The sequence below is a fragment of the Budorcas taxicolor genome, chromosome 1 (genome assembly GCF_023091745.1).
Source record: "Budorcas taxicolor isolate Tak-1 chromosome 1, Takin1.1, whole genome shotgun sequence".
Classification (NCBI taxonomy): Eukaryota; Metazoa; Chordata; class Mammalia; order Artiodactyla; family Bovidae; genus Budorcas; species Budorcas taxicolor.
Genome location: NC_068910.1, coordinates 208,208,641 through 208,236,501, shown reverse-complemented (window position 1 = coordinate 208,236,501; position 27,861 = coordinate 208,208,641). Strand labels below are relative to the sequence as shown.

General features: G+C 58.1%; 1 protein-coding gene across 1 annotated transcript; it reads left to right on the top strand.

The window, feature by feature from the left end:
* Positions 1-1,253: 1,253 nt before the first annotated feature.
* Positions 1,254-12,809, top strand: ICOSLG (inducible T cell costimulator ligand). The gene is made up of 7 exons (XM_052639127.1): positions 1,254-1,413; positions 2,761-2,801; positions 3,722-4,084; positions 5,124-5,405; positions 7,539-7,709; positions 8,646-8,681; positions 9,532-12,809. Exons 1-7 carry the CDS (start codon positions 1,400-1,402, stop codon positions 9,540-9,542), a joined length of 918 nt encoding a protein of 305 aa, XP_052495087.1. The 5' UTR covers positions 1,254-1,399; the 3' UTR covers positions 9,543-12,809.
* The last annotated feature ends 15,052 nt before the right edge of the window (positions 12,810-27,861 follow it).

The window sequence follows — 27,861 nt, the reverse complement described above, 5'->3', positions numbered from 1 at the left end:
GGAGAGACTTCATTTCCTTGGTCTCCAAAATCACTGCAGATGGTGACTGCAGCTATGAAATTAAAAGATGCTTGCTTCTTGGAAGAAAAGCTATGACAAATCTAGACAGCATATTAAAAAGCAGAGACATTACTTTACCGACAAAGGTCTGTATAGTCAAAGCTATGGTTTTCCCAGTAGTCATGTGTGGATGTGAGAGTTGGACCATAAAGAAAGCTGAGTGCTGAAGAATTGATGCTTTTGAACTGTGGAGTCGAAGAAGACTCTTGAGAATCCCTTGGACAGCAAGTGGATAAAATCAGTCAATTCTAAAGGAAATCAGTCCTGAATATTCATTGGAAGGACTGATGGTGAAGCTGAAGCTCCAATACTTTGACCACCTGATAGGAAGAGCTCACTCATTAGAAAAGACCCTGATGCTGGGAAAGATTGAAGGCAGGAGGAGAAGGGGACGCCAAATGATGAGATGGTTGGATGCCATCACCGACTCGATGGACATGAGTTTGAGCAAGCTCCAGGAGTTGGTGATGGACAGGGAAGCCTGGTGTGCTACAGTCCATGGGATCGCAAAGGGTCAGACAAGACTGAGCGACTGAACTGAACTGAGTGCTGCGGCAGGTGGCCCAGGATGGAGGAAAGACAGAGGAGCCAGACTGGGAGGCGGGGCAGGGGGTGACCCAGGACTGGACTGGAAGAGGAGCCTGCCAGCCTGCCTTCCTCCTTCCGGCCACTCATTCATTCGTTCCTGAGCAGTCGTGGAGCTGTCACTTCACCTCGCCCTGGAGGAGCTGACTGGGTTCCGAGAGGGGCAAGGAGGGCGGGAGACTGACACCCAGCCCGCCCGTCAGGCTCTCAGGGCGCAGGGGTGGGGCAGCCGGCGTGCGCCGGCGGAAGCTGGGCGCTTGGGGGCGCGGACGTTCTGTGCGACTTTGGGGGACAGCATTTAGCCTCCCTTCAGCCAGGCAAGTGCTCCCACAGCGGCCTTGGCCGCCCTCCTCCATGGGGCCTTCCCTGTCCTCAACTTGCCGGGCCTGGAGCCCCCGGCCTTCTACCCTCGGGGCCCGACTTGCACTGTTGCCTGGGAAGGGCTTAACTTGCGTGAGTCAGTGTCCACGCTTCGGTTCCCACAGCTCCAGGCAGACACAGTGGGAGGGGCCAGGGGCGGGGCCAGGGGCGGGGCCAGGCTGATCTCTGGCGGGCGCTCAGCCCCCGACCCGCTCAGCTCCCAGAGCCTCAGAGGCGCGGCGGGAGCTCGGCTGGTGTTGGCCGGCCGCTCCGAGGGCTCCCGCGGCCCGAGGTCGCCCGTGCTCGGCGTTCTCCCGCCGCCCGAGACCTCCCTCTGGCTGCGGTCTCTAGCGCCCCGAGATCTCCAGGGCGGGCCGGGGTCTCCGCCCCCACCATGCGGCCGAGGAGGTGAGTGTGTGCACGGCCGCGTCCTGTAGGTTCGCGGGACGGAGCGGAGGCGCGGCGCCGGGAAACGAAGTTCTCGCCGGCGACCGGTCGCCTGGCGGGGCAGCGGAGGCGGAGCGGCCTCGGGCTGGGCCGCGGCAGGTGCGGTTACGTGCGGGCGGGAGGGCGGCGAAGGACGGTGGCCTTGCGCGGGTGTGTGCTCCGGCCGGGTCCCCGTCGAGGGAGGGAGAGCGGAGAGCTGAGAAGACGCAGCGACCCACGCTCACTTCCCCCCTTGCCCTCCCCTGTCCCAGCGGTTACCCAGAGGAAAGAAGGGCGTGACCGCGCTGTGCCAAAGTCACTCATTTACTTCCAATGAGAGCTGGTGCCCACCGCCCCCGAAGCCCCCCACTATCCGCCGCCTGCTCCCAACTCCCCCTCCACTTTTGGCCAAAACGCTGCCTTCAGGGAAGTCTTAGGGTAGGCAGCCTGTGCCCTACTTGATGAGATGGTGCGGTACCCCATCCCCAGGTGTCCCATCACACAACCCAGAAGCACCCCCCCTTCTCCCACCCCCGTCCCCCCTCTGTCCCGTCTGTCCCACCACTTAGTCTCCCTAGTCAGAAATGCAGGTAAAGACTATTCCCTCAAGAAAGGAACATAAAAGTACTGGGATGTCACAGCCACCAGCCACCATGCCCCTGGGCAGGTAGCCCCGTGTGTGCTTTCTCCTATCTGACCCAGGGAGCTGTGGGCTGGGTCAGGGGCAGGGAGGTGTCAGGTGAGGCAGGGGGCACAGCTGGGGTGTGCAGGGTGCAGAGGCTCCCAGACTGGAGGTGTCAGGAGCCTGGGAGCGCTGAGACGCATCTGCTGGCCCCCAGGGCTGAGCTGCCCACAGACTGGGGTGGAGCCATCAGATCTGGTTCCAGATTGACTGTGTTCCTTCAGAAGGTTGTCCTGGGGCTGCTCTGACCTTGGCTTGAGGCAAGCATCTTACATCCTGTCTTTCAAATTTCAAATGCTGGGAAAGTGTTTTTTTTTCTGATTTTATACAGTTTCTTGGACCCCATCCGTGCAAAGCCACACTACCAAGGGTCTGGTGACCCCTCTCAATACCCTTTATCACACTCTCAAAATTGCTGTGAGGGGCATTCTGTTAACACAGAGCTGGTCCCTGGCAGGGCCTTGCTGTGCTGGGCAGGGCGGCTGTGGTCCTGGCCCCTCTTGCTGAGTTCCTGGCTGCCCCAGGGACCCTGGGCTGATGGGCTGGCTGGTTGTGGATGTATTCCCATTTGGATGATGTGGGTAACCAGCTCTTGCCTAGTCTGGAAGAAGCGGGACTCACCTGGCTTTCTGGTTGTTTCTTCCCAGTCCTGGACTGCTCCTGCTGCTGCTCTGGGGCCTGCAAGCCGGTAAGTGCAGGAGGCGGTCTTGGGGAGGCTTTCAAGCCCTTCAGCGCTGAGCAGTAGGACCCGGGGCGGAGGCAGGTGTCAGTGGGGCCCTCCTCACAGGGCTGCCTGCTTTTCCAGGGGTCCTTATGAGAAAGCTAGGCCCTCAAGCCTGGGTTAATGTGTGGGACTGACAGCCACCAAGGGGAGCACTCCACCAGCCCCCAAGGTTTTTCGTTTCATGCTTGGGGCAAGCACAGTGCAGTTCCACCCAAGTGTTTCAGAACCTCCACTTCCCAGAGGAGCCAGGGGCTGATCTTCCTGTTTCTTGCAGCCCCTGTGCTCCCCAAAGCCACCAACATCCAGGAGAGCATGAAATGAGGTGCGGCACCACAGTGGAGATTGAGGCCTTGTCTGGCCCTCCAGCCCACAGAGGAATGGGCCAGCGCGCACGGCCACTCTCCCTGCTGGCATTCCTATGGCTGGAACACCCCAGAGCCTCGCTGGGCCTGCACTGATGGAGCACGGGCAGCATCACAGTGATGCTGAGAAGCTTATGCTTACTTTCAAAACGTCTAAATTTTTTTTTAAACCTTCTTATTTTGAATTCGTTATAAAAATCCCAAGAAGTAGCAGAAACCTTGAGGAGCAGTTCCAGTGCCCTAGGGCCTGATCCTCCCAAGGCTGGCCTTCCGCTTGATCACAGGAAATCAGCCCTGGTCCTCCACTGGGGCAGTTCACCGCCAGGGTCCGAATGTTTAAAATACTTTGGCTTCCCTATGTGCTTCTTATTAACACATTCCTTTGCTACTGACATGAGTCACAATTGGAGTTTGAGTCTTGCAACTCAGCAGCTCCCCCCACCCCGCCACCCCCCATAGGGTGACGTCAAAGTTGGGGGTCAGGTGCGGAAGATGACTTCTGTTCTCTGTGGGTGGTTGCAGAGAGTCAAGAAGAAGTCCGAGCGATGGTGGGCAGCGATGTCCGGCTCCGCTGCATTTACCCTGAAGGAAACAGCTTTGATTTAAACGATCTTTACGTTTACTGGCAAATCAGCATGGCGGGCAAAGGGAATACCGACTCCGTGGTGACATACCACCTATCCGGAAACAGCTCTGCCAGCCACGGTGACAACCACTACAAGGACCGGGCTCGGCTGTCCTTGGACAGCATGAAGCGGGGTGACTTCTCTCTGCACCTGCGCAACGTCACTCCCCAGGATGAGCAGAAGTTCAACTGCCTGGTGTTTCGGAAATCCTTGGAATTAGAGAAGATTTTGGAAGTTGCGGTCACGCTGCACGTGGCAGGTAAGACAGAGGAAGCGGCCAAGCCGATTTCATCGCAGACTTATGTCCAGGAAGAAGTGTCAGTAAGACCCGTTTCCTGTGGCTCTTTCACCTGTGTGTTCCCTTAAAGAAAACCCCGATCCCTCTGTGATCTGGTGTTTAACTGTGTGTACAGCTAAGGGGAGCAAAGATTATTCAACTCCTGAGACTGTTTTCCAGTATCTGAGGCTGCCTGCTTCCATACGGGAGCTCCCCATCTTGCTGTCTTTGCTTTGAACTCTCCAACTCAACCCAATCTAGACTCTTTTGCATAATTCACTTATTTTATTTTTGGCTGCACTAGGTCTTCATTGCTGCATGCGCGCTTTCTGTAGTTGTGGCAAACAGAGGGTCCTCTCTAGCTGTGCTGTGCGGCCTCTCATTGTGGCGGCTTCTCTTGTTGTGGAGCACGGGTTCTAGGGCATGTGGGCCCAGTAGCTGCAGCTCAGTGATGGGCTCAGTAGTTGAGGCTCCAAACTCAACAGCACAGGCTTAGTAGTTGTGGTTCACAGGCTAAGTTGCTGTGCAGCATGTGGGATCCTCCCTGATCAGGGATCAAACCTGCGAAATGGCAGGCAGATTCTTTACCAATGAGCCGCCAAGGAAGCCCCCCAAACTAGGTTTTTTGATGAAATAAGAAACCAGTGCTGCAAGGCATTAAATGAGGTCAGGAGAGTCAGAAAATGAAAGTGTCTCCAGTAGTCTGCTCGGTGCATCATTCAGTGGACACAGGATCACTAGCTGTCCATGTCACTAGACTCAAATGAGGCCAGCCCCACTGGGGCAGGAAGCGGGCACTGGTCACTGCTCACCAGACTCAGTAGCCTCCTTATTGACCTGGGGTGTGGCTCTTGGGCAGAACGGAGCCTGTGCTGCTGACGAGACCACAGTTTTTGTCCTGCCCCTGCTCCAGCATCACGGGCTCAATGGCTGCCTCCCCTCTGCCCTGGCCCTTGGCATGTGTCCCCCCTTTTCTGACCTTCAGGACCTGGCACCCCTCAACCCATTTCTCTCCCCGCAGCAAACTACAGCATGCCTGTGGTCAGTGGCCCGTCCCAGGATGAGGAGCTCACCTTCACGTGCACGTCCACCAACGGCTACCCGCGGCCAAACGTGTACTGGATCAACAAGACGGACAACAGCGTGCTGGATGGCGCCCTGCAGAACAGCACAGTGTCCCTGAACGCGCGGGGCCTGTATGATGTGGTCAGTGTCCTGAGGATCGGGCGAACCCCCCACGTCAACGTGGGCTGCTGCATTGAGAATGTGCTGCTACACCAGAACCTGACGAGCGGCCAGACAGGTGAGGTTCCAGGCGACCCCAGGGCACTGCATGCTGACCCCAACCCAAGGCCGGGCCGGGGGTGACTGGGCAGGAGACAAAGCCCCTATGAGGAGACTGGGCAGCAGCATCAGAGGTGGGGCAGGGAGGGGAGGTGAGAGTGTCACCATGCTGAGGGCAGGAGCTGGCTGGTGCTCGGGGGTCAGTTTTAGTGACCCATTTCACAGATGGGGGACTGAGGCTCTGAAAATCTCAGAAGCCACAGAACGAGGCAGCAGCAGCACTGGGATGGAAGCCCCGTTCAGCACGGCCCCCTTCCACACTCTTTGGACATGTGCCCCCTAAGAAGCCAGGACAACTCGTCCACCAGCGGGTCCAGCTGGGCCCAGCCACTGCCCAAGGCCCCCCATAGAAGGGTGCAGGCAGGTGACTCCTTCATAGAAGCCATAGGCTCTCTGGGTCTGTGAGTCGCTGTCAGCAGGGTTGAGATGCTGGAGGAGGGTGGGAGCTGGGGGATGGGGGCTGCCAGGAGTGTCTGGCCTGGGCATTCTCCTGGAATACGGGTGCAGCCCTGTGGCTCAGCAGTCACAGTCCTCTGGCTGCACTAAAGGCCTCCTCTGACTCTGCATCCCAGCAGGATAGTCCGAGGCAGGGGAGGGGGGATGGGAGGAGAGCAGGAGGGTCTCCTGGGGTCGTGGTCTCAGACTGGCTGCTCTGGGGAACAACTGGGAACCCCTGTCCCCCCTCATCGCGTGCCCACACTCTCTGAATCAGAACCTCTGGAATGTGTTGAAAAGCTTCTGGGGGGTTCTAAGGCACTTGCGGGGCCTCACCACAGTCTGGTTTGTAGTTTCTCCAGGTTTGGGGAAACATGGGGCACTTGTCACAAGCCTCCCCGAGAGGGTGTTGCCTGTCTGCCCCTGAGAACCACTCCCCAAGAGGCACCATGGTGGGGCACTGGGACGCGGGGCTGGCCCCCTCATGCACTTCCAACAGATTCGGGGTGGCGCAGCTGCCGTGGAAAACGGTCTGCTTGTTCCTTTAAAAGCTAAACAGGATCAGCAGTGACCCAGCAGGTCCACACAGCTGGGTGTGTGGCCAAGGGCTCTGGAAGCGAGACTCAGACAAACACCTGTACGTAAATGTTCACAGCAGCTTATTCACAGTAACCAAAAGGTGGGGATGCCCAAGAGTCCATAGGTGGACGAAGGGGTGAGCACAGAGTGTCCATCCACAAGGTATAGCGTTACTCAGCCACGAAAAGGAGCAAAGCTCTGAGCATGCTGCAGCGTGGATGAGCCATGCAAAAGATGTTCAGTGGGAGAAGCCAGACAAAACAGTCCTCAGCGTATGACTCCACTGATACAAAATGTCCGGAATAGGTAAACCCAAACAGACAGGAAGTAGATTAGAGTTTGCCAGAGGGCTGGGGGAGGGAAGGGCTTCCCAGGTGGTGCAGTGGAAATGCAGGAGACCCAGAAGACCCGGGTTCGATCCCTGGGACGGGAAGATCCCCTGGAGAAGGGAATGGCAACCCACTCCAGTATTCTTGCCTGGAGAATCTCATGGACAGAGGAGCCTGCAGGCTGTAGTCCATGGGGTTGCAAAAAGTCAGACACGACTTATTGACTGAACTCGCATGCATGCCTGGGGGAGGGGGTGGGGAGTGACTGCTGGTGGGCAGAGGGTTTCCCTTTGTGGCATGAAAAGTTCTGGAATCAGGTAACAGTCATGGCTGCATGAACTTGTAAATTAGTAAACACCACTGAATGGTTATGAAATGGTTAATTTTGTTCTGTGACTTACACATTTTTTTTTTTTTAAGCCAACAATTAAGCTAGAAAGAATTAAAGTTTAAAAAGCCAGGAAGACTTATGCTTCCTTCCACGCCATCCCCAGGTGTGAACCTCTAGGAAGCACTGGGGTTACAGGTCTCACCAGTGGGCTGAGGAGAAGGGGCATCCCAAGAAGAGATGAAGGCTCACCTGAAAGAGGAAATCCTTGTCTCTGTCAGCTTTATAGCTTAAAAACCACCCAGTGCCTCTAGGAAGTCTTGTTGGATCAGTGCTTCTCTTAGCGCCCAGTCCTTCAGGATGAAAAAAAACCGCTTTTCTTCCCTGTCTATAAGCCCTGCATGATTTTCCTCTCCTGCAGAAACGTTCACAGGAACCAAGGACAGCGTCACAGAGGACCCAGTCGATGGCAGCCCCAGCAGGGAACACCAGCCGATTCTTGGCGTCCTTGTCGTGCTGGCCGTGATCGTGTCCCTGGCTGTTGCCACAGGCTGGCTGTGCAGGAGCAGGTGTCAGCCCAGAAGCTACACAGGTATGGGGACGCCTGTGCTGTGGACAGCGCACTTTTGTGTTGTTGGGGTGTGGGGCCACCTTTCCCAAGATGTTTACAAGCTCTGAGAGGTGTCGCTTGCACGGGACACACAGTTTAACCGTGCTAACGAGCGTGAGCGTAGTAGCTGCAGCATGCTCCTGGGTGTGATCTCAGCCTCCAAGACCCTGACACTGCCCACCCCCGAAGGGAAGGCCAGTCTCCTGGGTTTGGGGGAGGATGGAGGACTCTACTAATGTGGAGGTCAGGCCGCAGTGCCCCTGTGGAGGCTGAGCTGCCTTCTAGTCCCTTCAAGGCCTTCTGTCCAGTTCTGGCCAAACTCAGACAGATACAGAAAGTCTGGGGTTTGGCTACGTGAAACGAAGAAGCAGGGCTCACAGTGGGAGCAGGAAAGCCAAGAGTGTGGACCCTGGAAGCACCCAGGGGTCAGCGAGAAGGGCTGAGGGCTGGTTGGGCCCAGCACAGTCTTCCCAGGTCAGCCTGGAGGTGGAGGTCAGCGGGCATCCCCAGAGGTCCTATTAACAGAGTCAGGACCCACTGAGACCCCCCCAGAGAGTGAGAAAGGGGAGCATGGCTGGACTTAGGACCCAGCTCATGGTGGGAGGCCCGCCTGACGAGAGGGTTTCCACCTGTGGCCCTGGGGTGTCCCCCTGGCTGCCAGCTTCCACCTCCTAGAGACGTCGCCTGGCGCCCTGGAACCCAGGCCGTGAAAGCCCTCAAGCCTCTTCAGGTGCTTCCCACCTGACCTCCTACAAAGTCTCGTCCTGGGACTCAGGGTGGCCTGAGAAGCCCCTCACCTGAGCAGGAAGCCAGAGGAGGGTTGAGTGGGGGGAGGGTACTGAGCACGGGGCCCCTGGGGTCTTCAGAGAGGCCTTGCTTCACTACCCCACTCTGAGCATTTACGCTTAATTCCCGCAGGTGCCCAGATGGAAAGGCCGGACCTGGCGCTCGCAGGTGAGTTTGCCAGGAGGGAAGGAGATGTGTGGAGGAAGCTCGGATCACTCAGGCCGGGTGGCTGGGTGCTTGTCTCTCTGCACAAGCATGGCTCAATGACCAGGAAATAGGTGCTTCCAGTGCACAGCTGGTGAAACCCTGAGTGGAGGCCTTCCCTCCTGGCATGCTGCCCTGCCCTCTGCTGACTCTGGGATTTTCCAAATGTTCGCAGGAGCAGAGAGCCTGGAGCATGAGGCCCCCCCCTCCACACCCTGTCTCCATTCCCCTGGTCTCCCTCCATCACAGCCCTCGGGGTGGGGCTCTCCAGCAAGTCCAGACCCTTTGTGCAGAAGAGCACCTCAGAGTTCCCACACAAACGTCACGTGACTCCTGCCCTGCTCTGGGAAAGTATCACACACAGAGCCTTTGGTTTCGGTTTCCCACTGACAGGTGCCTCGGGCTGCCAGGGCCTCTGGGGTCCTGCCGGCCGGCTCCATGCCTGAAGCCAGTGGCCTCACCTCTCTGAACCCCATTCCCCGCCAAACGCCCTTGAGAAGGGTTATCAGGGAAGGGTGAGCACGACCCACGTGACGTGCCTGCCCACCTGTTCACCCAGGTGATTCCCAGCCCGCGGCTGCCTGGTGCCACAGCAGATTCACTCCCGAGGCCTGTCCCCGAGGCCCATCCTGGAGGATGCGACACAGCTTGCTAAGGAATCCAGGCCCACAGACCTGAGAGTCCAGTGTGCACTGCCTGCAGGCATTCTCAACCCTGTTTTCAGTGTACTGGGCCCTGAGAAGACCAGTCTCTGCCACCAAAATGAGAATAAGTGGACTCCAGGCTCACGCTGTCTCCCCTCTTTCCTTCCAAGGGCACGTGTGATGAGGGACCCCCCCAGGACGAGGCCGTGGCTCCCAGGAGATGCCGTCAGCTGGGACGTCGGATGGCAGCTCGAGAACTGACTCGGACAGGCCAGGCAGAGGGGACCATCTGCGCCAGAAGCTCGGGGCTGCATGGACACTGGCCTCCTGGCATCGGGGGGATGTGAAAGGCACCCTTGGAAGGACCACGCTGATCCCGGGAGCATGTGTCAGCTGCTGCCCCGATCCCAATGAACCTTTCAAAGGTTTGGCGTGGTGGCTCCCCAGGGCTACACATGCCCCCAAGTAGGTGGGCCCCCCACCTTTGCCACCAAACACAGAACAAGAGAAGGGCCGTGACAACTGCTTCCTGCTACCAGCCCCGGACCCAACTCGCTGTGGGATGAACTGCTGAAGCTGGAGGAAGAATGTCTGGTTCAGGAAGAGTTGTGCGGGAGCCCTCTCTTCCGGATGATCCGTGCTGGGCAGTGGTTGCTCCAGGTGCAGCGGCCACTCTCTGGGTCTGCATGTGAGGCTCCCACCCCACCTCCAGCCCAAAGGCCCCGTGTCTGTGTGCATGTCCTGAAGCACAAAACAGGAAACACTGGAAAGCCCCCCTGAATTCACGTCTCTCCAGGGTGCCCACTGGGAGGAAAACTTGACCTCCTTTGTTTTGGTCAGAAGCTAGGTTTCCCTCCTCAAAAGCACATGGAATTTAAGGAGAAGCTCTGTGCTGGGCTGAGCAGCTGGACAGGGCAGCCAAGGGCTTGGACTCTACTGTAGGGGACACGTGGGCAGGTCTGGGACAAGCATTTCCAGTGGACACCAGTGTGGACCGTCATGGTCCTTCACAGTGGGGCCATGGGTGGACAGAGGGTGACCTCCCGGCCATGGCAGCTTTTCTTCAAACACGGCAGACATTCCCTCAAATCTCGCTGGGCAGCCCCTGCCAGCCCCACACTGTTGCCTGTGCCCCCACCTGCCTCCCCTGAGGACCTGCAGGGTCACAGCAGCAACCTTGCCTCACCCAGGGGGTTCCTGGAGCCCACCAGGCCCGCTGGGTGACCGGAGTGGAGCCGTGGCCAAGTCCGGGGGCAGGTTGCCCGATGCCCTGCCCCCGCCCAGGTGGTTTCCACGTTAATTCCAGGACTGCATCCAGCAGCTCAGTGTTCCCAGCAACGGAGTCTGTAACGGAGTCTGCCAGGTCGCCTGGTGGGCGGTGCACCACCCCCCCACAGGAAACGGGCCTGTCGCCCTGTGGTCATTCAGCACCCATGGGCATGTGAGACCTGCACCTCCCAGACCCAGACTTGCAGCAAACTCAACATGGCGGCTTGGCGTGGATCCTGAGTCAACAGTGTTTCAAGAATCCTGCGTATGTTTGTACCAAAAACCCTCACATGGCCTGTACATGAGTGTGCTGTGGTATCCACACAGACTTTTAATATGAAAACATTAGAAGGCATGTGTGGTTCCTCAGAGAATGACAGAAGGGTGAGTCATGGCATCTCGAGCAAGAAGGCGGAGCAGCAGGTGGGGCCGGGCAGGTGGGAGCAGCCATGTGGATACGGGCAGGTGGGCGTGGCCCATCCACAGTGACTATGCTGTGACGCCAGGACAGGTACCCAGGAGGGCTGCTCTGCCACCCTGCTGGAGGCCCTGCCTGCAGACCCTGAGCAGCCTCTGGTGAGGGTAGGGTGGGGAGGGGGCATCTCAGCCTGGCAGGATGGCACAGCTGCAGGGAGACCGAGTCTGATTCCAGCTTTCCAATCAGAAGCAGTTTCCTTCTCAGGGAAGCAGCAGGGCTGGCTCTCTGGCTCAGGCCCCCTTGACATCCTGGCCCAGGAGGGCCCCTAGGGGCTCTCTCCCACTTGCTTGTGGGCTCTGCCTTGGCCCTGGCCTTCCCGAAGCTGAGGCCACGCCCTCCAGGCTCCGTGCCAGAGTCATCATCTTCCTGCTGGGCTCCGACCGACCCTCCTGGCTGCCTCCCGGCCTCTGGGGCCGCAGCAGTGCCCACTGTCCAGCTCGCACAGGTCACCCCCGGCCAGTTCACCCTGGGGCCTCTGCTTGCGTCTCAAGCTGTGTTATGGATAGCGTGTGAGTGCCGAGTTTTGACATTTTTGGAAGCCTGGTTCCAGAGAATATAAGCTATTGGCATGTCTGGGTCCAGACACTTAGGCCAGCACGCGGACCAACTCAGTCCTCTCGGCCAGCCCTGATTGCGGTGGGGGACCCGGGCCCTGCCCCTCCAGAGTGGCCCCGTCTCCCGGGGGACATGGGTCAGCACGGAGGCATTTGGTCACTCTTGGGGATTTCTACTGATGGTGGGGGGGCACTTCTCAATGTCCCACACAGGTGGAGTCCTGCCCAGAGGTCAGTAGCCAAGACTGAGGATCCCCATGTCACCTTTCCCCGCAGGGCAGGGCAGCAGAGCTGCTGTCGGGGTCCCCATCTGTATGGGGTACAGGAGAGGTGACTGATAGTTCACCAGGGAACATTCCAGGTCAGGGGTTGGGCACGAGTCCAGGGTGCTGGCATTGCCATGGGTGGAGGCCACAGGCTGCAGGAGTCTGGTCTCTGGGAGCCTGTGGCCCCTGCCCCCTCTGCCCTGCACACAGCAGGTATGCAGTGAACACCTGTCAGGGAGGTGGAGCCTGCTGGCAGGGGGAGGCTCGTCGAGAGGGCAGGGGCCAGAAGGGAAGCCGCGTGACCAGCACACCCCAGTTTCCTTTCCCACAAGGCAGGCAGCTGGAGCCTGGTTCTGTCTCCCCGGGCCCTGCAGCTTGGACACTCCCCATGACTGCAGCCTCCACCCTGGGGAGGGCAGCTGTGGCATTGGAGACCCTCAGGAGAGGGCCACCCTGCTCTGCCAGTGCCCGTGAGGCCCCGGTGCTGTGACAGTGGTCGCTGGTTGGGCCGGAAGCTGGCAGGAGGCTCCGAACCGTGCCTGGGCCAAGCAGGCATATCCTGTCTGCATCTCCTTCCAAGCCCCGGCTCCTCAGAAGGAGGCCGTTTCCAGTCAGAAGGCACTGACCTGGCACCATTCTGTCCTTGGTGACTGGCGCCCCATCCCTGCACTGGCCCAGCCCAAAGATGGTACCCCCCCAATGTGGCCTGCCCTGCGTTCCCCACCCTCATCAGGCCCACCGGGCACCGCTAACCACCCCTCTGCTGCATTCCTGAATGTTCTCCAGCCCTGACTCAGCACCCGCCCCCACACCATCCCCAGCTGCCCAGGGCTCCTTCCTGATTCCTGACTCCCATGGGGAGAGCCTCCTTCATTACTAGTAAACACGTCATACTTTCCTCGAATCCGTGTTGATCTTGCCGTCGTCGTCAGAGAGAAGTGAGAAACTGGGCTTTTGTCACAGGGGCAGGGTAGGACAGCTCCAGGGGGTGAAGGTCTGGGGAAGGCTGGACCTTGTCCAGGGGCTTTAATGTCAGGAATTTGGGGGCTTGTCTCAGTGACCCCTGGGCTCAGCCTGAGCTCCGGGGAGGGGGCTTCTGCCACTGCTGCTGTTGGGGGGGCACAGTGTACACTTCCTGGGGGGTGGGGGGCTTGAGTCCCCACGGGACCCCCATGAACAGGCTCCAACGCCCAGGAGCTGTGCAGGCTCTGGCCGGCCACCCCGTGTCAGAACAGAACCACGACCATATCACCTTCCAAGTCTCCTAAGGACCCAGATAGGTCTGGGTCTTGGGGGTGTGACCCCAAGGGCAGGAACTGGCCAGGATCCTCCTCCCCTCTCCTGCCCCCACCCTCCTCACCGTGCGCCAGTCCCCATGCCCTCACAGTGTCCTGGGGCTTGAGCTCACCCTGCCCCCGCCCCCTGAGGGTGATTCATCCCCAGGTTGCACGTGCCTGAGGCTGCTGGGAGTGGGCCAACCAGGAAAGGAGGGCACTGCCACACCAGGGCCCAGGCTGGGGGAGGAAGTGGTCTCCCCAAGGCAGGGGGCTGTGATCAGAAAGGCAGGGGAGGACCCGGGGCACGGCTGATCCATGGAGAAGAGGGTCTGGAGAGCGCGGCTGTGCACGTGTGTGGTTCAGGTACCCCGTGCACTTCCCCACGGGCTCCCGGCAGATCCAGGGCAGGACCCCTCACCCAAACCCAGAAAGTGACACAGCGGTTTGGCTAAAATGCAGCCTGAGAGGGCTGCTGGGCCCAGACCCAGGGGCCATGACAGGCAGGACCTCTACGCGGGGTCTGTCTCCTCTGGGGCGAGGGTGGTGGGACTCACCCAAGCTGTGAGGCAGTGAGCTCCCGGGAGGGGCCCCAGGCGTCTGCAGATGTCCGCTCTCTCTGGGTCTACAGGTCAGAGTCCAAGATGAAGGCGTGGGCAGATGAAGGCGTGGGCAGATGAAGGCATTCCCTGACCTCTCTGCATCTCCTGCAGCTTCCAGAGCCTGCAGGTGACCCCGACACAGCCCACAGCCCTGTCTCTGGTGCTCTCCTCTCCTTACATGGACACGGGTGACTGCATTAAGGACCACCCTATCCAGGGTGACCCCATCTTCACTAGTGACATCAGCTGAGACCATTTCCCAGTGAGGTTCCCTGACATGAATTTGGGGGACCCTGTGTGACTCCAGGGAAGATCCCCTGGGGGAGGGCACGGCAACCTTCTCCAGTATTCTTGCCTGGAATGTCCCATGGACAGAGGAGCCTGACGGACTACAGTCCATGGGGTCACAGAGTCAGACACCACTGAGGCAACTGCTCATTTCCAAGCAACTCACTACGGGAGGAGGAGAGAGAAAGATGGAACAATGGGGAGGGGACCCCAGAGGGGTCGGGAGAGGGCAGAGACTGAGCAGAGGGGAGGGCTGAGCTCCGAGCCAGTGGCCGCCGCCCTTTCCCCTGTGATGACCGCACCCAGTATGGCCTTCTTCATGCCTCCCCTGCAAGGAGCACCTGCAGGAGCTGGGCCCAGTGGGTGAACACCGGCCCCCACTCTTGTGCCGATCAGAGTTCTGTCCCTGCAGGAGCACCTCATGGGTGCCACAGCAGGGCCCGCTAGTCCCTCTGCAGGGCGCTGGCCCTGGTGACCCGTGTCCTCCTCGCCAAGATCCCCATCCTGGCCGGTGTCCAGCTCTGGACCTCAGGTCAGCCTGCAGTCAGCACCGAGCCCATAGGGCAGCTAAAGAGGCCGTGCGGCCAGGGGAGGGACAGGCCCCCACCTTGTTCTGAGCCTTCCCTGGGACCCATGCCCCCTGCCCGCTGGGTCAGAGCCCTTTGGAGGCGTGGGCACTACCCCTCCCTGAGTACGTGTACTCAGACATGGCCTGCTACAAGGGATGCTGGGAATTGCAGTCTTGGGTCTCAGGAGGCCATGAGGACTGGGCCAAGGCTGGAAGCCAAGCCAGCAAGGAGGTCCTTGGGAGGAGAAGCAGCTGACCCTGGAGGAGGGACAGGACAGACGCAGCTGTGGCCAAGGCTGCAGGGGAGGGGCTGTGAGAGCGACGGGGCTCAGGCTCAGGAGGACGAGGTCCAGCAGACCCCATTTAACCCTGAATGCCAGGCACCGCCTCCCCACTGTCTCCCACCCCTCCCCACTTGGCCAGGCGCAGGGTCACTGCAGACCGCCCACACTACAAGGCCTGGTGCCCAGAGAGGTCAGCCCCTACGCTGACTCAGGTGGAAACACCACCATTGGAATTTTCACTCCAGATGCCAAATCCAAGAGGCTTCACAGCCACACTTCAGTTTTTTAAGGTAAGAAGTACTTAAAAAATAAAAACCAAAACCACTTCCTAAAAAACAGGAGTGGATGGGAAATGCCAAGCCTGGACTCTAACCAAGTTCAGTTGCTCAGTTGTGTCTGACTCTCTGCAACCCCATGGACTGCAGCACACCAGGCTTCCCTGTCCATCACCAACTCCTGGAGCTAGGGTTTTTCACCTTGCTCCTTGGAAGAAAAGCTATGACCAACCTAGACAGCATATTAAAAAGCAAAGACATTACTTTGTCAACAAAGTCCATCTAGTCAAAGCCATGGTTTTCCAGTGGTCATGTATGGATATGAGAGTTGGACTATAAAGAAAGCTGAGCACTGAAGAATTGATGCTTTTGAACTGTGGTGTTAGAGAAGACTCTTGAGAGTCCCTTGGACTGCAAGGAGATGCAACCAGTCAGTCCTAAAGGAGATCAGTCCTTTATAGTCATTGGAAGGACTCTAAGCAAATGTTCACTCAGTTGTGAGTGAAGCGTGGCGGGGGTGGGGGCGGGGTGAGAGGAGGCATAGCTAGCGGTCAGGAGAGGCCGGCCTCGCAGAGTGCACCGGGGTTGGTGTGTCCAGACCTGGATGACATGGGGGAGCCCCGCCCTCACCAACGCTCGAGGGCCACTCCCGCAGGACTGGGACGGCCTGGCGTGACGCAGGACAGAGCACCGTATGGCTGGTGCACAGGAAGGCACGGGTCCCGACGGCTCAGCCGCCGGGCGCCTCGCACCTGAGTCGCCAGGGACTTTCCACCTCTGCCCTCAACCGCTGGACACGCAGGGCTGTGTGCACGGAGGCGTGAAGCACCTGACCCGCAGAGCCGTTTTCCGTTTACACCCGTGTCTGCGAGCATCCTCTTAGAACCTTATACTTTAGTTAACTGATTGGGTTCCCTGTTTATCTTCCAATGAAACCTGCAGATTAGAAAATGAAACTTCGTTACTGGGAGTCTAAGCAGACCCCCCCACCCCCGCCCTGCCCCGTTTGGGAAGGAAGAGGCTTCATGTCACCAAGTGGATTTCGTGGATGGATCCCCAGGGGTTGAGGCAGGTGGGAAAAGTCACTGAAGGGGATTAGGGGGTTGGGCTGGCCAGGGTCAGGGGCTATTGATGGGAAAACCTGAAGTTTAGCTTCGGAGGACAGTAAAATCTCCCCAGCTTTCAAGGGCTATTTATAAACCTTTATTTAATGATGGGATAAACCCGGGAATCCCTCACCTTCTATAATAAAATAAAGCTAAAAGTAGAACTGTGACAAAGGGCACGGAAAAAGCTGTCAACTACAAAGACCCAGGTCTGGAAAGGGCTCCTGGCTGTAGACAAGAGGCCCACAGTCGGGGGCACCCCACAGCCAGAGGGAAGCCCCAGGGCAGAAGGACACCCTAAGGTCAGAGGGGACCCTCAAGACACTGAGGACGGGGTGACTCTGGACACAGAAACAGAATGAGCGACTGTGACTTCAGCAGGATGTTCCTGGAAGGACTCTGTGGAGCAGCTGCTCACCGGTGCCCTGGCCTGGCAGTGCATTTGCTGCTGTTTTTCTCGGGGACAGTGGTCCTGTCCATGGGGGGCGTGGGTACCATGAGGGTGTCTGCTCTGGGCAGAGCCTGGGCATTGGGACTGACAGATGGGGGGGTCACGAGGGTGGCTCTGCACCCACTTTAACCATCGGGCGCACCTGCAGGAGCCAGAGGCATCCCTGATGATCACGGGCCCACAGGCTGGGAGGATCGCAGTACAGCTCAGCTGGGGGAGAGGCGAAGCAAAGAACTCGCTTAAGATCACCTCCCAAACTTCCTGTCTGCCTTTAGGGCCTAAAAAAGGAAGTGACACTTTTGTAGTCAAGAAGCCAATTCAGAAAGAAGCCTCTTACGCTTGGAGGGCTCCCAAAGCAAGCCTGGCACTCCTCCCAGAGCCAGGAGGACGGCAGGCCTGGTGCCCCCCCAGATGTGAGGGCCGCTGGGAGGCCACGGTGCAGGCCTGGGGCTGAGATGGGTCGGCCAGGCCCCTCCGCGGGGGATGGCGCCGTGCTCTGCCTCACCCCCACATCCTCCCCACCCCATCCTCCCCCGCACATACCACCCCCACCCACGGCTCTGCGAGGACCAAGGAGAGAGGGCTTGCGATGTTCCGGGAAGGCACAGGATGCGGTTAGGATGCCAGATCTGCTTTTGTGACTGTCGGGGTGGCCTGCCTATGGGGGACAGGATTGGCAGATGCTGGGGCGGGGGAGAAGGAGCCTGTCCATCCCAGGGCCCAGCTGTCCTTGGGCTGGACTGTGACAGCCCCCAGCCTGGCAGAGGGACCTCCAGGCCCAGCCATAGGGGCAGATCCTCTGGTCAGAGCTGGGGGTGGCCTGTCTGCCGGGTAGGCTCACTCACACAGGTGTGGCTCAGTGCTGCCTGAATCCTGTGCCCAGACCTGCCGGTTCCAGCTCTAAGCTGCCCAGCTCCCCCTTGACGTCTCTCCCGGAGGGTGCAAGGTGTATGATGAGGAGGTGGACCATGAGATTGAGGGAAGGGGTGGCTCATTCCTCCCAGACTCCCACTGAGGTCCTTCAGAGGAGGTGGATCTGGCCCAAGGGACTGCCCATCAGGACATGCAGCCTGGAATGCTCCAGGGTCCACCCCTAAAGCCACAAGGTCCCGGGAGTCCTGGGCATGTTGGCAGGGATGGGTCACTGACCAATTCAGATGTGTATCCCTAGGCAGGTAGGTCAGGGAAGCATGTACAGGTATGAAAGAGACACGGAGATTAAGGTGTAGAGGGAAGTGACAGTGGACAGAAGGAGGTGATCAGATGCATACACAGACTAGGTCTATCCATTTTTAGCAGGGGGAGCTGTGCCGCAGAGCTTGTAGGATCTTAGTCCTCGGACCAGGGATCAAGCCCATTCCCTGCGGTGGAAGTTCTAACCCCTGGACCACCAGGGCGTTCCCTACACACAAACTGCTTTTAAATTGTTTGTGTCAAATTCCAAAACCCCTTCAGTTTTTTTCTGAAACAGTTCCAGACTAGCTGGACTCCCTCCACTAGACTCTCAAGCTGACCTCCTGGTCTCACCACGTAAAGAAGAGACCGAGGGCTTCCCAGTTGGCTCAGTGGTTAAGAATCTGCCTGCCAATGCAGGAGATCGGGCTCCTTTGCTCAGACAAGAGCACACAGGAGGGGCCCCGGGCCATGGGACCATGAAGGAGCTATTCCCTCCCCGTGGGTTCAGCCCGTAGAGGTGGGGGCAGGCAGGAGAGCAGAAGGACGGGCTGCTGCCCCAGCTCCCCGCTGAGAGGGCAGGCTACCCGGGATCCAAGCCTCCATCAGGGCGGTGGCCACTCTGCAGGTGCGCACCCGCTGGGCAGAGCCGGTCATGCTCTGTCACCTGTGTACACCACCCCCGGCCTGTGTCTTCCTAAAGCCACGCCGTGACTCGCGAGCATTTGCATGGCCGGAAGTCACTGCTTCCTAACAACATTGTCACGCAGGTGGGACACGCGTGATTGCCACTTCCCGGGGGGAGGGGCTGAGCGTGACCCACTGCCCATCTCAGTGCTGACGGCAGAATCTTCCAAGGCCAGATTCCAGCCTCCTCCTGCCCCCAAGATGCCACTGCCCTACCACCTGGGCTGTTGGGTGTTCTCCAGCGCTTACATCTCGGGTGCACACCCCGGGTTCCGTTAGGGCTGTCTGAGAGTATTCAGCAAAATTCCAAAGTGGGCCGATTGCTGGGAATCCTGCAGCTGGTGTCCGGGGAGCCCGGCCCCTGGGATGGGGGAACAGGGCTGGTCACGGCCACGGCCGCAGAACAAGCTCATGTCTTCTGATTTTACAGAAAGAAGCCAAAGCCCAGGGGGTTGTGGCCAAGGCGGTGACTGAGTTGGACCCAGGACCACGGCTGCCTGCGGTCCAGACAGGCAAGGCACTTGAGACACAAAGACAAAGGCGGGCTCACCCACAAGCCAAGGCTGTACACTTGAACCTGTACATGCCTTCCTCCTGAAGCTGGACCCTCTGGGCACCGTGGACCCCAGGCAGTGGGAAACAGCCAGTAAATATTCAGGAAATTTGCAGCCCGTCTCACAAGGTTGGTAACTTGCACCCACAAGAAGGCTCGGTTGGGGTAGGTTCCCTCTTCTCTGGTGCCTGCTGTAAGCTCAGGACCCTCCCCAAATGATCCGGGTCCTTGCATTTTTTGTCCTAACATCCTACCCAGTGAAGTTCTGCTCTGTACAAAGGAATCCCCAGTACAAGCCGGCCGAGGGCACTTTCCCTAAGTAACAGTCCTGGGCGAGGAACCCATCATTTACTCCCCAAATCTGGGAACAAATGTCGGTGTCTTTGCTTTGTTAATGACTGTTGAGTGACTGCTTGTCACAGGACCCCGTCTGAACACAGACCCTTGCTCACAGCCTCTCCCTGGGAAGTCCCCAGAGATGGTGTTCTTTGCCCAAGAAATAGTCCTCAGCCCCTGGACATCACTTTTGTGGCTTGCTATGCAGCAGCTCCTTTCGATAAAGGGAATTTCCATCCGTTCGTTAAAAACACTTTTTTTAACGGCCTCTATTTTTAACACTGAGGTTTCTCAGCTGAGGTCCCACGTCTGTCTGGTGGGGTCTGCGATCCCAGACATTTCCCTTCTCGGGCAACTGGTCCCCTGCAGCGCTGTGCACGCCAGGCAGGCACTGGTTCCGTTCACTTACTTGTCCATCCAGCGGTCACTGATTCCGCCCCCACCCCTGCCCCCTCCCCCAGGAGGGGTGTGCTCACAGAGAGCCAGGTGGGGGTTGGGAACTGGCAGGCATCAGGTCACAGGTGAGACACACAGAAGTCAGGTGAACATGATGACGTGGAGAAAGCAGGGGTCTGGGGGGAATAAGAGGAGGGGGGTTGGGGGGACCCTGTCTTCACGTTCTGCAGAGGTTTTGGAGGGGTTGACATGTGTCCAAACCTATCCTCTGTCTCCATCACTCATTCACTCATTCTGGGCCCCCTGACACGTCCCCCACCGAGGAGCAGTGACCCCCTGAGAGGTGACAGTTATCAATCATCTCCTAAAGGGGTGACCCAGGCTGATGGAGAAATCAGGGATGTTCTTCCCATGGTGGTTGGCGAGGCCTGTGGAGAGGGGACTTTGCAGAGGTGGGCAGCAGCCCTGGGGCTACTCTTGCCCAGGGGTTAGCAGGGGCCCCACTGACCCCTTCCCCAAGATAAAGGATGTTGGGTCTTGTCTGGAGGCTGGCGAGTTTCTTTTGAGGAATTGGTTCGTGCTGATGGGGATGCTCAGTCATGGATGTGGAGAACACTCCTGCCCCCCACCTCGTGCTCCCAGTGGCGAACACTCCTGCCCCCTTCTCCGTGCTCCCAGTTCAAACCCACGGAGGGCTGTCCCTGTAGGGACAGGCAAGGGACAGGCAGGGTCCTGTGTCATCCGGTCACCAGACTGGGCACATCACGTTGCCTGACCATCCCCACTGCGTATTGTTGCCCCACCCCAGCATGATCTGCCTGCAGGGGCTCCAAGTCTTGGGAATTCTGGCACTAGAGGGTAGGGTGAGGGCTGCAGAAGTGTCCCGAGGGTGCTGCAGGGCGAGCAGGGTGCCTGCCCTCTCCTGACTCCCTGGCCCGCCGCTGGAAGTGTCTCAGATCTCAGGTCCCTACCCCTGGAGAGGCCTGCCTGCTGCCTCCGAGAGGGTTAGGGTTAACCTGGTTAACAACTGCTGGCAGGGGCGGGCTATTAGCACAGCTCTGAGTCAGTGATGGGGGTGGAGGGAGGAGGGAGCTCTGAGGCTCTCCAGGCTGCTCAGGAGCTTGGGGAACCTTCTTCCAGACTCTGCTCCCAGGGGGTGACTCATGACATGGCTGACGCCCCTGTGCTTCAGTGAAAGAAAAGCCTGGAAATGACCCAAAGTGTGCCCCTGGCTTTCAGAAGTCCCAGTGGCCACCTCAGGTGTCCATGTGAAAGTAGCGTGGCCCTGCTCCGCAGTTCTTATCCCCTCAGGACCCTGCTCTGTGGCCCTGACCCCACACCCAGACCCTGCTCTGTGGTCCTGACATCCCCCCAGGGCCCTGCTCGCTCTGTGTTCCTAACCCTAGCCACAGGGCCCAGCTCCATAGTGATGGACAGCCTAGACCTTTACCCTCTGATCTGGAGGCCCATGAGAAAGCAAGATTCAGAATAAGAAGCCCAGGATGACCCCTTCAGAACAGTTCCCCCGTGGGCCCAGGGGACTTGTACCCGTGGGAGCAGATGGGAGGTACATGTGGATAAACGTCCTTGAGGGACACGGTCCAGGTCAGCCCCCGAGCCCGGGCCTTCATCCCTGCCTCCAGGGCTCAGCTTCAGACGTCTTCCAGCCACACAACTATAAGCATGCCTGCTAAGTCCCTTCAGTTTGTGTCCAGCTCTTTTTCGACCCCATGTACTGAAGCTCACCAGACCCCCCTGTCCATGGGGTTCTCCGGGCAAGAATGCTGGAGGGGGTTGCCATGCCTTCCTCCAGGGGATCTTCCCAACCCAGGGAATGAACTCGAGTTTCCTGCATCTCCTGCACTGCAGGTGAACTCTTTACCACTGAACCACCTGGGAAGCCCTATGTTATGAGCCCCCATCCCCAAACCTGCAGGGCTCCGTCCCCCTGCCCACTCAGCTCACAGGCCCCATCTCCCATCAGGGCCTTCCCCACAGCTCCAGTGGGGTCTGACATGACGGGAGGAAGAACAGCCATTTGGGCCCCTTGGTCACGCAGGCCTGGTGCCCCGGTGGAGCTCTGACCAATCTGGGCTGCACCCGATGACGGGGGTGCTGACGCCTTTGCCCTCTGTGGTCTCCTTGGAAGCTGTGCATCCCAGGAGGGAGGGCAGGAGGCCCCCAGAGGGGCTGGGAGCTGTGTCTGCAAGGGAGGAGGAGGCACACTTGGACAGCAGGCCCACAGTGGGGGTTGCGAAGAGAGAACAGCGGAGCCCTGGAGGGGACACGCTACCAGGCCATCACGGCACAGACTGGGCAACAGACACAAGACAGACCCAGTCCGAGGAATTCAGCAAGCTCTTGTCCTGAGCAGGCCTCACACTCGGCAGCCTGGACCTCTGGGGCCATGTCACTCCGTCCTGGGCCTTGCGGGGTGCCGAGGGGCATCCTGACCCTGTGCATACCTCATCAGAAGTGCCGGCCTGGCGGTGACATCCCAAAATGTCTGCAGACATTGCAAGTCAAAGTCACACCAGGGGAGAACTCTGTTGTCAACAGACAGAGCCACATCCCCCAACAACGACCATGTCTGAGCCACCTGCCCCCAAGGGTCCAAGTCAGTGGTCGGGCCCCTGGTGGGGGTGATGCTGGTTGCTCCCTGCGTGGAGCAGACACACCGCCTCCCCGATCCAGTGACCTGGTCGGGGACAAGCGCGCGGTGGACGAAGGAGTGGAAGAAGAAGGAACAGAGGGAGCAGAGGAGATGCTGTGTCACTCCGTCCCCCGCCTCCCTGCCTGGCAGGTGAGGTTGCCATCCGCTTCGGAAAACCCCTCCAGAAAAACCTAGGGCAAGAGCAGGTGCGCATTCACGCTCGGGAGGACCCGGAAACAAGGGTGACGCATTCACGCTTGGGTAGCCATCTGCAGGCGGTGGTGGAGCGAGAGGACCGTTCTCTGCTCCGGTGGGGTGCTCAGAGCCTGGCGCCCGGGCTGCTGTGCTGGATAGCCGAGTCCCCAGGCCTGCAGCTGGGGCGTGAGTGGGGCGAGCCCAGAACAGAGCCAGCCTCAGGAGTGGGCAGAGGTCACCTGCAGGTCCCCGTGGCCCACATAGCCATCCTGAGCCCAGCCTGCCACCGACGCCCACTGGAGTTACGATTACCACCTTTATTGTTGTCCATGCCTTTATGGATTTCAACAACCTGGGCTGGGGAGCTGGCACGTGGGTGGGAGGGGCAGAAGGAGGGGAGCAGATGCGGCCAGACAAGGGTGTGCAGATGGAAGTGGTTGGAGGCGGCTGCGGCCTGCTTGGTCTGGGCTGACCAGCTGCAGCAGCCCCATGCTGCCACGGAGGCCGCTCAGGGGACACAGAGCCTCTGGGTTCTGGCCAGGAACACAGACCTGCCGTCAGCCCTCACGCTGGTGCAGCCCGAGGACCCCCTCCCCAACCTCACCTGCCAGGTTGCCTGGTCAGGAGGCCAGCCCGTCTCACCAAGCCAGCTCGTGATGCCTGTCCCAGCTGGTTCCTGAGGCTCTCATGTGTTTCCTCCTCAGGGCCCCACATCCGGGCCCTCACCAGACCCCAGCAGACCCCAGAATGTCCTGTCCTTCTGGTTCCAAAGCTGATGTGCCTTCTAGGGTTCAAGCCACTTTTTCTTAGCTTTTTATTTTCTTCAATCGCAAGGGTATCATGGGGCAGATGCTCAGGAGAACAGCCAAGGGATTCATTTTACAACCAGCAGCTTCTATTTTGCCATCCTAAAATCACTCATGTGAGAAGATAATCCTCAAAAAGAAGTAAAATCAGGGCTCTTGAGCAGATAAAAAATGAATGCATGTTAAAGATTTTATTGAACTCAGTTTAGTGAGGGAGCTGGTAAGATGTTCCAGCCAATTCAGAGGACGGTGAAAAAGCATCAGTTTACAGGGAGTGAAAGAGAGAATAGAGCTGGATGGTCCACAGGTGTGGCTGAGGGAAGTCAATTGGCTCTGACTGGTTGCTGGTGTTTCTCCGGGGCAAGATCAGCAGCTTAAACAGCGGAGGCTTCCTCTCTCTTGGTTCCAGAGACCAGAGTCCTGTAAAGGTGTCACGGGGTCAATTCCTCCTGAAGGCTCCTCCCCTCTTCCAGCATCTGATGGTTACCATGGTTACCAGTAATCCTTGGCATCCCTTGTCCTGTAAATACTCCAGTCTCTGCTTCCACCTCCCCGTGGCTTCCTCCCCTGTGTTCAAATGTCCTTTCCTTTCTCTCAGAAGGACCCCAGTGGTGGCACATAGCATGTGTGCGTGCTAAGTCGCTTCAGTCGTGTCCAACTCCGTACAGCCCCATGGAATTTAGCCCACCAGGCTCCTCCATCCATGGGATTCTCCAGACAAGAATACTGGAGTGGGTTGCCAAGCCCTCCTCCAGGGGATCTTCCTGACCCAGAGATCAAACCCAGGTCTCCTGCATTGCAGGCAGATTCTTTACCAACTAAGCCAGCAGTTATCTGATTTTATAGTGTGTGGAAGTGCTCAGAGGCAGTAAGAGTATATCTAGGAACCCCAGAGAAGTCCTTGCCCCTTGTCTCTGAATGTTGTTGTTCAGTCACTCAGTCGTGTCCGACTCTGACCCCATGGCCTGCAGCACACCAAGCTTCCCTGTCCTTCACCATCTCCTGGAGCTTGTTCAAACTCATGTTCATTGAGTTGGTGATGCCATCCAACCATCTCATCCTCTGTCGTCCCCTTCTCCTCCTGCCTTCAATCTTTCCCAGCATCAGGGTCTTTTCCAATGAGTCACCTCATATCAGGTGGCCAAAGTACTGGAGCTTCAGCTTCCAATGAATATTCAGAACTGATTTCCTTTAGGATGGACTGGTTTGATCTCCTTGCAGTCAAAGGAAGTCTCAAGAGTCTTCTCCAAAACCACAGTTCAAAAGCCTCAGTTCTTCAGTACTCAGCCTTCTTTGGACTGTTGGACTCAGGTCCAACTTGTTCTAATTTCCTTTCACTTGATTCTCAGAAATGACTGGGTCTAAAAGGCAGCAGCCGCATGATACCCTTTGGGCATCAGGAGCCTGGGGGACCTGATAAGCTGTGGTGTGGACAGGGGGTCTGAGGGGCCAGGGAACACACCTTGAAAACCCAAACCACCACAGTTGCAGCCCTGATCTTCCATCCTTCCCACCCCCACCCCCACAGGGCCTTCAGCAGGCAGAGGGCACCTGCCTCGGGGTCTTTGCCCCTGCTGCTTCCACTCCTCAGGGGTCTCAGGCACATCTCCCTTACTTTAGTTGTTTAGGCTCAGAGAGGCCCTTTTACTCTCCCCCATAGCACCCAGGGCCATTGGCTCTGCACTGGCCTCAGGCCCAGGCTCCGAGACTCTGTCCTCTCCACTCCGAGTCCCCAGTGCCTAGAAGAGTGCCTGTCCCATAGCCATCACCATGAATACCTGTCAAAGGATGAGGGGCCACCCTTTCTCTCAGCCTGGGAGGGGGAGAGGCCCCCTCCCTACCTCCCCTACCTCCATCCTGGGTCCATCTCAAAGGCAGAACCGCCTAGCTTCCTGCCCCTTCCAGGATGGCCAGCTCACCCTGGTGAGCAAACCACTGCCCACTTATCCCTCTGGAGTGTCTTCTGAGGGCTGCTCCACACCAGCCTGGGGGCACAGGAGGCAGACAGGACAAAGTCTCCAACCTCCTGCAGTGGCCCACCACTCCCCTCCTCCAGGGACACCCCTTAAACAGCGGGGCTCTGGGAACAGAAGCAGGTGCAGACAACACCTGCAGGACCTTAGCCGGAGGGAGGGCGAGCTTCCGGGAGCATCTGATGCAAGAGTGGATATGCAGGAGCCCGGGGGTCTGGGTGGAGGGGGGGCAGGGTGGGAGGAGGAGGGGAGTGGACAGCCTCGGGAGACATGCAGGACACAGCCCCTGTCAGCAGCCCCTCCCAGGCTGAGAGAAAGGGTGGCCCCTCATCCTTTGACAGGTATTCATGGTGATGGCTATGGGACAGGCACTCTTCTAGGCACTGGGGACTCGGAGTGGAGAGGACAGAGTCTCGGAGCCTGGGCCTGAGGCCAGTGCAGAGCCAATGGCCCTGGGTGCTATGGGGGAGAGTAAAAGGGCCTCTCTGAGCCTAAACAACTAAAGTAAGGGAGATGTGCCTGAGACCCCTGAGGAGTGGAAGCAGCAGGGGCAAAGACCCCGAGGCAGGTGCCCTCTGCCTGCTGAAGGCCCTGTGGGGGTGGGGGTGGGAAGGATGGAAGATCAGGCAGGGGGCAGCAGCCCAGGGGTGGAGCCACACAGGTAGAGGAGGAGCCGAGGGAGGACCTGCTCACACTAAGAGGTGGGGAGGAGGGTCTGCAAGGGTCAGTGAAAAGCAGGGCTGGCCAAGAGAGCGACCCCTTCCTCCCTGTGCTCAGCATGTATTTATGTGCAGCCTGCCTGGCTCCCTGGAAGAGGGACCTGCGTGAGTGTTCCTCAGCTGCAGACTCATCCTGCTCTTTCTTCTTCCTGACGTGTCCTAGTGTTTTGAAAATCCTCACTAGTTTTGACCTCCTGTGCTGTGGGGAGAAGGTTTGTCCAATTTTGCCAAAGTGTTGAGGGAACCCAGGGCACAGCCCCAAGGGACAGGAGACACTCAGTGGACTCGGGCACAACCCACCTCCTCGCCAGGGATCTTCACTCCCAGATCCCAGACCCCAAGCTCCCCAGGTGGGCTGTAGGGAGCAGGGAGATGACAGTCCTGGCCTGGGGACAGGTGGCTGCCTCAGAAGCAAAATGAACTCGGGACACAGTCTGTCTTCATTCTGGAAGTTAGAGGCCCCCAACATGAGGTCAGTACACCCCCCACCCCAGATGAAAAGGAACATCTCTTTCTTGGAGAGAGAAGACAACCAAGGGTCACCTGGTGGCATAAAGGAGTGACCAAGATAAAGAGGGAAATAAGGATGCTGAGGGCAACAGGTGAGTCCTGGAAGGAGGAGGACTTAGCACAATAGAGCATCCCTGCCATTCACATCCTGAGGAGACCCTGCCTCTGCAAACCAGGACTGAGCACAAGAAAATCTTCTAAAATATTCATATAAAAGCACTACTGAAAATTCAAGAAGTTAATAAAGAGATAAAGATGAAGAAGTCTCCCTGAAAGCAGAAAAAGCAGGCGGGAACTAAGAAAGGACAGGAGACAGGGAGGATGCACAGAAGGGGTCAGATGCATGACGATCAAGAATTCTAGGGAGAGAAACCAGAGAAAACGGGAGTGAGGAAGTAGTCAGAGATGTAAGAGGAGAGCTTCTCCAACTGAAGGAACATGAGTTTTCAGGCGGCAAGAATCCCCTCGAGTGTCCAAAAAATGAACAATAATCATAAACCTCCATTATATGCACTATTGTGAGTTATAGAATTTCAAGGGGGAAAGAAGATCCTGAAAGATTTTCATGAAACAGAATACAAGTCACCCACAGAAAGCAAGGATGGACTGTCTGCAGCTCGAGATGCTGGAAGGCAGCTGGGAGGTTCCTCCAGACGCTGGCAGGAGTTATCCTTGCTGAGAATTCGTTCACTGACCAAGGGTGAACCATCAAGTGGGAGAGTGGATGAAGCTGTTTTTAGGTATGTACTGCCCGTGCGCCCTTTGGTAGGATACTCCTTGAGGACATACTTCAACAAAACGAAGAGACAAATCAAGAAAGAAGACACAGGTCCCTAAAACAGTCTCTCCAACTCATGGGGATAGTGTTGGGGAGTTAAAGATGGCCTTTTCAGCAGGTCTGGAGAGCAGCTAGCCCAACATGGAGCAGGCTCGGGGAGCTGGAAAGAAATCTCTGGGGAGTGATAGGGTACCCAAGAAGCTGGGCAGTGTCCCCTAGAGAGATGTATGTAAGTCCTAACCTCTGGTATGTGAAACTGTGACTTTATTTGAAAATAGGGTCTTTGCAGATATGATCAAATTAAGT